The sequence below is a fragment of the Heterocephalus glaber genome, unplaced genomic scaffold (assembly GCF_053883595.1).
Source record: "Heterocephalus glaber isolate CG9 unplaced genomic scaffold, H.glaber_assembly_v1.0 deba00001795, whole genome shotgun sequence".
In the NCBI taxonomy this organism is placed as follows: domain Eukaryota; kingdom Metazoa; phylum Chordata; class Mammalia; order Rodentia; family Bathyergidae; genus Heterocephalus; species Heterocephalus glaber.
The window spans coordinates 312,835-325,074 of NW_028258476.1; the positions used below are offsets into that span (position 1 = coordinate 312,835).

Consider the following 12,240-nt stretch of genomic DNA (forward strand, 5'->3'; position numbering starts at 1 on the left):
GGCGAGGAGGATTGCAGGGCCACCCCGATGCACGCGCCGGGGTCCCCACCGCTCCGGGCGGCGGGCGGAAGGGACCAGGCGTGCCCAGGCCAAGGTGGGTCGGGGGCCTTGGTCGGTGCGGGACCCGTCGGGGCCGCTACCGCGCGCCTCAGCTCACCCGCGCACGACCACTAGCGCGGCGACTGGGGAGGGCGAGGCGAGCCTTGCGTAAAGGTTTCTTTCATGGTAGCCGAGGGAACACGAACACTGTTTTCACTCTGACAAAGCCGCTCTCTGCGGCCTAAAGCACGAACCCCGCAGGCTGCAACCCAAACCCGGCTGGAAAGCGAATCCCCACAGCGCCCCACCTGGGAGGCCACGGGCCACGCCCTTTGAGGGCGGGGCACCGCGTGGAAGCCCGACGGCTCCGCCTCTGACTTCTGCGCAGGCGCACTCATCTCGCGCCCCCTAGTTGCGCGCGCATCTGACGCCTGACGCGTGTGCGTCAACGCCATTTTAGCCGGTCCCGCTCCGCATTGGGCGCGGCGGCCATTTTGTTTTGGACCTCGAGCGGGAGTTGGCGGTGGAGCGCTGGTGTTACAGACGAAAGGCAGGAAAAGGCAGGCCGGGCGAGCAGGCTGATCGGCCGGCGACTAGCGAGCCAGCCCCCAGCGAGCGAGCCTCGCCATCTACCGCTTACGCTTCAGACCAACCGCCCATCTAGTCAACCCGAGCCCCTCCGTCGCCCGTCCGGGTTCGGCCGGTCCCCGGCCCGCCCGCCGCAGCCGCGGTGGCAGCCCCGGGAGGAGCTCTGGCGTCCGTCTCCTTCGGTGCGTCCCTGTGGGGCGGCCGCGGGCTGCCTCGGGGCCGGAGGGCGGGGCCGGGGAGGGGAGGGCCTCGGGAGGCTGGAGCGGGAGGGTCTGCCGAGGGCGGAGTGGCCGCACGCCCGCAGTGTCACCCCGGGAGGCAGGGGCCGGGGAGGCAGCTGGAGCCCACCTTGGGCACTTTAGCAACCTACCAAGACTCCACTTTTTTTCTGGTGTCGGGAATCGAACTCAGGGCCTCGCGCTTGCCCGGCGCGCGCCTGCCGCTGAGCTGCGTCCCTGGCCCTCAGCATTTAAAAAGGGCTGGGGCTCTGTTTCACTTTGAAGGCCCTGGGTTCAATCCCAGTACCTTTTTTTTTCAATGGTAAGGAGATTAAAGAAAGACTGCAGGAATAAGGACTAAAAGGTATAACATAATGCGAGATAGGAAGAAAAGGGACAGAGGGGAGGGGGAGGGGAAAGGAAAGAAGAGAATGGAATTAATAGAAAAGGAAAAAACGGAAACAGTCTCTGTAGATGGGGGGAGGGATGGAGGGGTTGAAGGGAGGGCAGGGGAAGGGGGAAAAATAAGAACCAAGATGGATTATGTAAAGGTGCAAATTTCCAGTGATGAATGTCTTATATTGTATACCTTAAGTGTACCAATATAATTAACGAAAAAAGAAAGATGACAGGACTTTCAGAGCCTTACGGTTATATTTTGAAGAGGGTTGTCCAAGAGCTTACTCTCTCCCCTAAATCCACAGTCCCTTGCCAGGGCTCCCCTACTGGGTTTGGAAATTAAATTCACGTTTAGAACTGGGCTTGACTGTTCTCTAGATTCATGCCTCTCGAATTAAAACTACGCAGGAGAAGCATTGCAGAGGTTTTCGCTTTCCCTCCAATTGCTGGTCCCCAGACCTCACCTCCGAAGATTGCAGCTTGATTGTTCTGTGCCCAGGCATCTGTTAACCTTCCCTTGCTAAGTCATATTCAGCCAGAGTTGAAAAGGACAGCTCTAGGTTAAAAGCCAGCCTCTTACTTGACACCCATTTCTGCCCTTTGGAGAAGGACAGACGTTTTCTGTCCTGCAGCTTTGCAGTTTTAGTAATTAGAGGTAGCTGTCATATAAATTTAAAACCCTTGAAATGAATTTTGGTATGATCTTCAGAAAGGTGTGGGCCTTATTATTCATTGTTCATTTGAGCCTTTCCCCTTGTGGAAATGAAGTGGCTGTTATTCTCATTTGCTTATTCTGTTTATCCCTTGTAGATCCTCGGGATTTGAAGATGGCTGCCCAGTCAGCGCCGAAAGTTGTGCTAAAAAGCACCACCAAGATGTCTCTAAATGAGCGGTGAGGCAGCCAACAGCAACTTCAGCTCCTTCCTAAGAAAACATTACTTAAATTGGCCCTGGGGTCCAATGCACAAAAACCAGTTGTAAGCTAAATAGCAACAGAAGGCTACAGACCTCTGTTATTAGTTGCATCTCATGTGGTACACAAAACAAATTGGGCAGATGTTTCAAAACCCCTTATCAGTAGATTTTTATGTTAAGCTGTCGGCAGTGTTTGTTTGGTGGGATGTATTTTAAAAGGACTCCCGCACACCCTCCCTTTTCTTCAGTTTTTTTTACATTGATACAGGGGTGGTGCAGCATGGTAGTGTGGTATACCCCAGCTGCAGTTGGTTTGCTGCCCAGTCCAAGGCCAGCAGTGTTGTGTCTGGCCTGTAAGAGGCAGGTAGCAAGCTGTGAATATGTCCAAAGGCCCTTGAATGTCATTCTTGGGCCTTGTAAGAGGCACTTGCTTTGCTCCATTTCACTTTCTTTCCAGTTCTGCTTTTTAGTTTGTTTTTGTTTTGTATTCTTTTAACAGTTAAATGTTCTTCTCTTTCACTCCATTAAACTTAACTATGACAGGAATAGTAGAGGGACGTCTTCATAAGTCTCTCAATTACTGAACTGTACTAATTAACTTTCTTAGAATTACTCACTTGGAGTCAGAAAAAAAATGATTATTTGAGACTTTGAAAAATTAAGGTATTTTAAAAACACTTTCTAACCTTAGGTGCTGTGTTCGTTCAGTGCCTTTGGCCAATGATTTTATCAAGTTATAGTTAGAACTTTAAGATGCAGTGTCCATTTTTGCTTCTTCTGACATATATGTACTTCATATCTGTTAGGAAGTGTTGCTCTATATTCATATTACTGATACAGATTTATGCACGCCTATAATTTATACAGGTGTATTATTTCCACAGCCTTTGATGGTGTGCTGTTCCTTCCTCATATTTGCCCTCAGAATGAACCCTTGAGTCCCCCAAGGTTTAGGCTTTCTTCATTTGTCTCTGAAACGGCATCTTGTCTTTTGTCATATCTGCTTACTGCGTGTTTTTCATACTTTCCACCTGTCTAAGAGCTGTTACCTGAGCCCTTGTTATCGCTTTTGATTGAATGTGCTGCAGTTAGCTGCCTGCATCTCTTAAGTTTCTGACTCTTGCAAGTTTGTGGAAAAAGAGTCTAACCCACATCAGCCATGATCTAAATGTACCACTTTACTTAAAAGTACATGGGATCTGAAGCTCCTGGTCTAGCAAGCCATGAAAATGCCCATAAATGTTTTGTAATAAAGCTTTTGTTTAAACATCCATTTTGTTCGACCTTGAAGCTTTACTAATATGCTGAAGAACAAACAGCCGATGCCAGTGAATATTCGGGCTTCGATGCAGCAACAACAGCAGCTAGCCAGTGCCAGAAACAGAAGACTGGCCCAGCAGATGGAGAATAGACCCTCTGTCCAGGCAGCATTAAAACTTAAGCAGGTGAGAGAATGAGTCTTAATGTTCCTGGAGCAGCACTGAGGCTGTCAGGATGAAACGGATGATCTCTGGGCGGCTCAGGGCAAAAGCTGACACTTCTCTGACGGAGCAGTTCAGCAACTTCCACTTTTGGCAGACACTGCTAGGTAACTTCTTATTATTTCTCTGCTTCAGGGAGTTGACCATCCTGTGGCCTAGTTGTGTTATCAGTGAGGATTTATTTCTTGTTTTCTCATCCTTTACCCTTAAGTAGATTTGTTTTCTCCCTGACAAAGGGGCTTTGTTTGGGGCTAGGGAGTATAGCTCGCCCAGCATGTACAAGGCCCTGGGTTCCACCGTAGTACTGACAAAAAAGAAAGACTTTCTGCTTTAGATAAAACCTTCAAAGCACCCTTTACTCCCTGTTCAATGATTTGCAAACTAGAGAAACAGTTTTATTCTTCCCTGCATCAGGGAGTCATCAATGGCCTTAGTCAAAGATTTTCAGTGCTAAAACGTGAAGAGTGGCCCTCATTTCCACAGCATTTAAAGTATGGTAGAGCAAGAGTACTGAGTGATTGTTAGTGCGTTCTCTTTCAGTTTTCCAGTTAAAAAATCTTTCTGTTCAGACCTGAAATAAAACCTGCTCTTTGTTATTCATAGACTTTATATGCGAGTCCGGACAGTGGCTGTGGAAGGATATGTCCAAGCTGTGGCTGGGCGTCTGGAGGGCGGTGCCATGCAACTGTAAGGACTTTAACTGGTAGCACTGCATGGCTGTGCATAAATTCAGCAGTTAAATATAACACCCTCCCACCCCCACTCTGAACCATTAGGCTCACTGACCAAAAATAAACGAGGCTTTTGGCTTCAGCTACCTTAAGCCTTGGAGTGATTAGATTCATCCCTGACTCAGGAAAGCAGCAAACAAAAAGTACCACATTTTCCAAGACTAAATAAAAATTGCTGAAGTCTTGACATATTCCAAAGGATCTTTTAACAAGGAGCTTTACATGTAGGCTGTGTAGAAAATAGCATCTAGAGCAGTGCTTTGCAGCAGTTTCTGCAGTGATGGAAATGTTCTATATGTGCTGTCCAGCATAGTAGCCACTAGCCACATGTGGCTGGTAAGAACTGTAAGTGTAGGGCCAGGGATTTAGCTCAGTAGTTCCTCCACCTGCCTCACAAGCACAAGGTCCTGAGTTCAATCCCCGATACAAAAAAACCCCAAAAAACCAATAGCCACATGTGGCTGGTGACTACCTATACAGCACGGTTCTGGAGTAGAAACTAGTTGGTATAGTTTGTATCGTTCAGTATCCTCGAAAGTAGGATTGGTACAGTGGGTATAGGGGTGGGAGAACTCAACACTGTACAGTTCTTCCCCAAAGCATACAGCTCAGGAAGATAAATATACTCAGGATAACTGAATATGAAGGACTTCTAGACTGTCCTGCCCCATAATTGTGTGCTAGGGGCTGGTAGCTCCATTGGGAGAGCACTTGCCTAGCATGCATGAGGACATGGATTCTAGTCCCAGCACTGAAGGAAAAACAAAATAGTAATTGTGTGCTGATGGGAAGAGTAACAAGACAGGCTTTTATGATTAGTTGCACCTGCCTGTGTTGGATAACATTCAGAATTTTTCCCTCTGATTAGTAACAGTTTGTGATCTTGAATTAGAAAGCTCATTATAGTACCACACAGCATCTTTTTGAGAGCTATCATTGATAGTCACTTAGGGGTGGAGCCAGAAGACACAATTTATATTTATTCATATTGACTGATAGCTTTATATAAATAAGTTTGCTAGGGCCAGGGATTTAGCTCTGGTTTCACCACCTGCTGCGCAAGTGCAAGGACCCAAGTTTGATCCCCGGTACCAAAAAAAAAGATAAGTTTGCTAGGGCCTTGGTTGTGTCCAAGACTATACTGTCCCCTTTTTCCTTTGAAGAAATTTGTCTGAGATGTGATCTTGGTTGTTTCTCTGACGACTAGATTATTAGAAATCTTGTCCTCATATGTGGCTCACCTGTCTTAATTCTAACAAATTTAGCTGGCTGGCTGTGGAAGTATGTTTGAATTATTTTTTTTTTTAATAGGTTCTTTTTTAACTAAAGGTTATTAAACTGGTTTAAGGGACCTGTTTGCAAGGGTAGATGTGGTGGAATTAGGGATTATTAAGAAATATAAGGAAAGGAAGTTTGACTTTTTTATTTGCATCTTAAGGTAAAAAAATGGACCATCTGGAGATAGATACTCAAAGGAAAAATGGAGACACTGGCCTCTTTGACTGAAAAATCAATCTTGTTCTTAATCACGAGAATTGAAATGAGCTTGTACTTTAAATTTTGCCCAGAGAGTGATGAACTTCCTATGGTGTTTGAGTAAGCCTTTGAAGACAGTGGTAGTCCTTGGGCAGGTATGAATTCAGTCATGTCCTTGTCAACCTGTGGTTCAAAAATAGTATGTATACTAAAACCTAAGTCCCAACTTGCTGTATATCACTTCCATATCCAAATTATTGAGGTAATTACGGTAATGTCAAGTACATGGGACCTTACTGAAGCTTAGAATTTCTGCTCTGGATGAGAATTCTACTTTTAAGTCAAAATCAAGGAGTTCTGGTTTGGGACCCTTATGATATACCCTCAGCAGGTTTATTTCCCAACATACCAGGCATCTTACTTGCTTTTTTCTCTCCACACTTGGAATTGCCAGATCCCAGTGAATTGCTGTTTTGATCTCAATCCTCCAACACCTTTTCTTCCAGAAGAGCTTAAAGCAGCGCCTGGGTAAGAGTAACATCCAGGCACGGTTAGGCCGACCCATAGGGACCCTGGCCAGGGGAGCCATTGGAGGACGAGGCCTGCCCATAGTCCAGAGAGGCTTGCCCAGAGGAGGACTTCGAGGGGGACGTGCCACCAGAACCCTGCTCAGGGGCGGGGTGTCGCTCCGAGGTCAGTGCTGTGTGTCCCTGCTCACCGTTGGGCCCTGTCCCCTTCCCTTTTCTCTCGGGCTGCTGAGGGACACATTCGTTTAACATCTTTAGTTCTCAATTTGTATTAATATAATTAATAACTTGGAATCACATTTTTAGTAGTGCTGCATGTCTTTTACCAATACCATTCTGTTTCTGATAATGTTCAAGAGTTGAGAGGTTGTGATCTGGGTATCAACAGGTGATTCATGTCATCGCCATTCCATTTTAAAACACACTGCCGCTGCTTGTATCAAAGCACATCCAAGTCTAGAAATGAGTCTGAGAGATGTGTGATTAGTATGCATGTGGCCGAGATCAGTCCCCAGCACCAAAAAGAAAATGTGTAGGTCTTTTGGCCCATACTGAAACTGGTGCTACTGAAACACTGTTAATGTCTGGAAGAAAGGACAGGTTGGCCTGTAGCACCCACACGTATCTTCTATTTTGGGCACTGTTAAACTGTTTCCTGTGTAGCTCTTGTCCCCTACAAGAATGCTTTGAGAGCAGGAACCATAGCATGCATTTTTAAGTGTACCATAATACCAGGCATCTGATTATTCAGTAGTTATTTATTAAATGAGTGGACTTTACTCCCAGCTTCTTCTATAGATGAATTTGTGGTCCAAATTGTTGAATTGATTTGAATAAAGAGCAGCTTAATCTGTTTACACTCAGTGTGCAGCCTGCCCTGTCCAACCTAAAAATTAATTGAATTACTCTCATTTAACCCTCACTGCCTTCCTTTGGTTAGAATCTATTTTGTCTCTCTCGGATTTACCTGCATATACGTTGTATGCCTCCTCTCCAAGGTCAAAACCTGCTTCGAGGCGGACGAGCCGTAGCTCCCCGAATGGGCTTGAGAAGAGGTGGTGTTCGAGGTCGTGGAGGTCCTGGGAGAGGGGGCCTAGGGCGTGGAGCTATGGGTCGTGGCGGAATCGGTGGTAGAGGTTAGTCAGCTACCAACTTCAGAGAGTAGCTCCCCTATTTCCCCCCTTAAAACTAAGCCACCCTTCTGCACAGCTCTAAGTCACAGGCAGACTTGTTTGTTTGTCTTGTTTTGTTTTTTGAAACTGGCTTATTTTCTAACTTCACATGCTGGTTGTGGGAAAGATGACATAATTTTTCTAAGAATCAGTTGGGTACGTATTACAGAGCCATATTTTTATCTAGTCTTCCAGGCTGTTACAAATTTAAATTGTTAAAACGACAAAATGGTGAGTTAGGGATTTTGTCTTTTTCTATCTCTGCCCATCCCCACCACCACACACCCATCCTCTAGTAAAACCTTGTTTAAGTCAGATCAGAACAGCAAAGAGGGTCTGGGGGTGCAGCTTGGGTAGAGTGCCTGGTATGCTCAAGGCCCTTCAGTCCCCAGCACCACACAAAAAGAGCAGTTAGAAAGAGGGAGATGCACAAAGATGAACCAGACTAAAGAGGCCGATGTGATGATCTGCAGTAGAGTGTGCTCAGCATGCGGGGGCCCTTGGGTTCAGTCCCCAGCACTAGGGCAGGTGCAGAGGGGCGAGACTTGGAATTGGTCATCAGCTTTGAAACCGAGTAAATTCAGCATAAAATGTATGCCTCTGGGGGACCAGAGACAATTTTTGTGATCGAGGTAGAAAGTAAGATGGTTATTGTCAGTTAAATTTTTAACTGGCTCTTGTTAATAATCTTACCTTTGACACCTTGATATTTATCTTGACCTCATGACCCAGATTGGAAAAGAGTTCAGTGCTGGATTGTTAATGCCAAATGTCTTGGGAGCTTTAAGAGTTTAGTGAGAAACTCCCAACGCCACCTGTTGAGGGGAAATAAATTATTATAGCCCCTGTATATATCTGCTTCAGTACTTTTAAAGTGTGTGGTGGGTCTTTATAATTTACAACCCTGAACTTGCCAAGTAGTATTAGGAAACAGCATTTGATAACCAAGAGCTAGCTGGGCATGGTGGCACGCACCTGTCATCCCAGCACCCGAGACCCTGTCTCAAAAAAAACAAACAAGGATTTACTTTCTTCTCTCCCTTTAAATGCTACTTGGCATATTGAGTGGAATGTTTACTCGTTAGGTTTCAGAATGGAATAGAACCTTTCCAGCTTATCTTGCCTCGGTTTCTGAGCGACATCACAAGGGTGGGAAAGACTAAAGGAGCTTTCCAGAAAGCTGGATGTATTTTGTTAAGTGAACTGAAACTGCCTCTCAGATAACCACAGTTGTCCTAAGGTGACTAGACTCAGAAGTGGCTGGGACTACTCAGTGTTTTTCCCCCTCCCTACATTGTTCCTGTGACAGAATAACTCCTGTCTTCTGACACATGGAGTCACCTTGCTAGACTTAATAAGTTTAAGCAGAAATGAGATAACTTCCCAGAGTCTTCCACTAAAACTTGCTTTAGTTTTGAAAAGCATCTCCCTTCACACCCCTGATTCTGTGTGCCCTTTATTGCCTTCCTCTCTTACTCAATGGGTTATGAGTATTTTAATTAGGAATTCATAGGGGGGTCTCAAACTCTAGGGAGAGATTAATTTTTTCATTGTCAATTAATTATTTTCTCTGTTGATAGAATAAAAGATTTTAAATAGCATTCAGAGATGAGCATGTAATGAGGGATTCATTATGTGTGCTTTCCATGTGTTGCTTTCTGCCCAGTGTGCTTCTCGTTCTTCCAGACCTCCTCTTTGCCCTGCCCTTCAGCTTCTCTCAGCTAGGCCCCGCTGCTCTAAGGGGGCATTCCGTATAGCACCCCTTAACCCTCCTTGTAACTCTCTTTTTTCCCCCCTTGGGCCAGGTCGGGGTATGATAGGCCGGGGAAGAGGGGGCTTCGCAGGCCGAGGCCGAGGCCGTGGACGGGGAAGAGGTGCCCTTACTCGCCCGGCCCTGACCAAGGAGCAGCTGGACAACCAGTTGGATGCCTACATGTCAAAAACTAAAGGACACCTGGATGCGGAGTTGGATGCCTACATGGCACAGACAGACCCTGAAACCAATGATTGAAGCTTGCCTGCCCCCGAGAGACTCATTAAAGTTACCACATCTGTAAATAACCTTGGATGACAGATGAGAATGAGAAACCTGATTGATGCGAGAAGGACCTATCCTAACAGGCTGTGGACTTACCTGCCTCCAGTGTGCATTTGGTGTGTTCCTTTTACCCTTGACCCTTTTCCTTTGATCTGGGTAGGTGTGTGTTGTTGTTTCCTTCGCCCAGTCTTCTCTTTGAACATGAATGTGTTGGCCTTGGGGTGGAGCGCTTCTCCTACCTGTGCCTCCTCTCACCCAGTGTACACTCTGACATTCGGATGTTTCCTGTGTTTGTCTCTGTGTTTGTCCCACCACCAGGTCTCAGGCGGAGCAGTGTTCCTCCCTCGTGCCTTGGCTTCTGAGTTGGAATTGTGTTGTACATCCTCTGTGCTCGGCTCTCAGTGTTAAGAGAGTCTTCATTCAAAAAAGCATTCAGCTGTGTTGCTGTAGAAGCATTGACATTGCTACAGGGCCGCGTTACGGGTACCACATGGTGACAGCCATGTGCACTTTCTGCCCCGCTGGAATTCCGAGGCTTCTCCCTGGGCCCTGTATCTTGGCCAAAGAGGTTGCCTTGGCCTCTCCCTGGACCATAGAGGAAGAAGCCAGTTGGTTTGGTACATGGAACAGAAGGAAGAAGGAACGGGAGTGGTGGCAGGCGGACTAACTGCTGGTTGAAATGCCATTACCCTTGTGTTTGTTTGAGCTTCTCTATTTAATGGCTTTATTTGACCCTATTTCCCTTAAAGGTTTAAGTTCGACCATAACCTGTCAGTTGTAGTTTCAGTGGAATCTTGTATTTCTGGCTCTTTACAACAAATTGTTCTCTCAGATCCATCCAGGACTTTCTCTTTATTTACTGCGTTCCTTGAATTGCTGTAGCCACTTTAATGGTGTCTTTGTATACCTCTGTATAAGTAAAAGTCCTTTGAGGTTGTATTGAGATTCGAGGGGAATGGGGTTTGGGGGTAGAACATGACAACTTTACCCTCCTGTGATTAAGGCCTACAGAAAGACTGTCCCCTACACAGAAATAGACCCTTTCTGGTCCATGGAAAGCTGGAGGTCGAGCTGGGGGTGTGGCTCGGCGGTGTCACCGCCTGCCTCGCAAGCACAAGGTCCTGAGTTCGATCCCCGGTGCTGCAAAGAAAGAAAAGCTGGAGGTGGTCCTTGGATCGTGTCCCTCCTTTTCCTGGTGCTGTTTAAGGGAAAAGAACCTGATCGCCCCGCCTCGTCAGTTGCATGGGCTTACTTGGCACCCTAAACTTAAGGGGTGATTGGCATTGGGAGCCAGGAAGGAAATTTGGATTGTGACAGCCTGAACTTAAATCTTTTTTGGCGGGTGGGGGGTCCCAGGGATCAAACTCAGGACCTTGTGCTTGCAAGGCAGGTGCAGCCCTACTCTATCTTTGTCAGTACTGAAACACAGTGGCTTGCCTCCCAGCTCCCGCCTTCCTGCTCAACTCCAGCAAGCACAGGATGTGGGGACCCCAGCAAAGGAGGGGACCACACTGGCCTGGCCCCTCTTGCCCTACCTGCTGCATACCCTACATTGTGAAGAATCCGTCCTCAGCGGAGGCTTGGATGTCACTTCGTTGGTAGAGCGCTTGCCCAGCACACGCAAGCGATCACCCCAGAAAATCCCAACAGAAGGGTGCAAGGAGTCGAACTCTGCTAGCTGTGGGCTCTAGCCCTGTGTGCTGCTTGCCATAGGTTTTCAGCCTCTGCTCCCACCTCTGCATCCTCCGTTGACTGTGTGTTCCAGGTAGATTAAGAAAACTTGACTCCGGGGTCAGGTTTTCGCCAGTTGAGCCGCCACCTGCCTCCCCACAAGGCATCACCCTCCTTTCGTAGAAGGGTACATGGGGCACAAAAGGGGTTGATGAGCTGGGTCTCGAGAAGGGGAATTTGAAAGACAGGAAAAATGGTCCAAGCAGAGGGAACAGGTATACCGGTAACCATGACCTGAAAGGCTGAGTATCCCAGGAAAATGCATGGTGGGTCCCCAGGATGGGAGGCAGCACAGACCACGTAGGTGGTCTGTGTCCCTTGGGCAGTGGGGAGACACATTTTAGCAGAGCATATTTAATGATTTACACTCCTAGCTGGAGATGATGGCCTGCAGAGACAAGGCCCAGCTCCTGCTCTGCCATTTATGCTCCCTGGGGCCGCAGTAGGTAGTGCTGATCGATAACCATCTCCCAGAAGGCGAGCAGCTCAGAGGGTATCGGTAAAGGAGGCGTGGGCAGAGGAGAGAAGCCTGTGAAGCTGGCAGCCAGCCCCAGCTGTGGGCCTCGTGTCCGGCAAGCACACCGCCTGGCCACCACTGACAACCCCGGAGGCCTTTGAACGGCTTCACCTTGTTCTCCATTTAAACTTGGTTTATTTATATACTTGCACTTTAGTGTAAGGTGATTGTCAACCCAAGGCTGATATCCGTGGGCAGGGATTGGGCACAAAAAGCTGAGTCTTGGCTGAAAGGTTCCTCCAGAATGATGTAAAGCCATCCCCTTTGGATTATGACTAAAGCATGTCCTCCAGGGGCTAGTTTCACAGGGAAAGCAAGGCATAGAACAAAAGGAAGCAGTGGACACAGACGTGGACGAAGCGCCCCTAGGTCCCCTGCAGCACTGCCGAAGCAGGCCCCATCCTCCTG

The 12,240-nt window shown here is 47.4% G+C and overlaps 1 protein-coding gene across 13 annotated transcripts; it reads left to right on the forward strand.

Annotated features, from left to right (window-relative positions):
- The first annotated feature begins 622 nt into the window (after positions 1-622).
- Chtop (chromatin target of PRMT1) lies at positions 623-10,421 on the forward strand. 13 transcript variants are annotated; one of them, XR_206347.4, is made up of 8 exons: positions 623-809; positions 2,055-2,136; positions 3,451-3,604; positions 4,244-4,327; positions 6,354-6,540; positions 7,373-7,510; positions 9,352-9,700; positions 9,903-10,421. XR_206347.4 is itself a non-coding variant. In XM_004871426.4 (7 exons), the coding sequence occupies exons 2-7, from the start codon at positions 2,072-2,074 to the stop codon at positions 9,555-9,557; spliced, it is 834 nt and encodes a 277-aa protein (XP_004871483.1). In that variant the 5' UTR covers positions 623-809; positions 2,055-2,071; the 3' UTR covers positions 9,558-10,421. The 13 variants fall into 13 exon arrangements, 11 of the variants coding, with proteins under 11 accessions (XP_004871483.1, XP_021105176.1, XP_004871487.1 ...); XR_015448195.1 differs by lacking the exon at positions 4,244-4,327; XM_004871426.4 differs by having other exon boundaries at positions 9,352-10,421.
- Positions 10,422-12,240: the final 1,819 nt, after the last annotated feature.

Excerpts from the sequence above, each read along its gene's own strand:
- Chtop (XM_004871426.4), top strand. The coding sequence starts at position 2,072 with ATGGCTGCCCAGTCAGCGCCGAAAGTTGTGCTAAAAAGCACCACCAAG. Across the intron at positions 4,328-6,353 it reads GAGGGCGGTGCCATGCAACT|AAGAGCTTAAAGCAGCGCCT; the intron begins GTAAGGACTTTA and ends CTTTTCTTCCAG. Across the intron at positions 7,511-9,351 it reads TGGCGGAATCGGTGGTAGAG|GTCGGGGTATGATAGGCCGG; the intron begins GTTAGTCAGCTA and ends CCCTTGGGCCAG.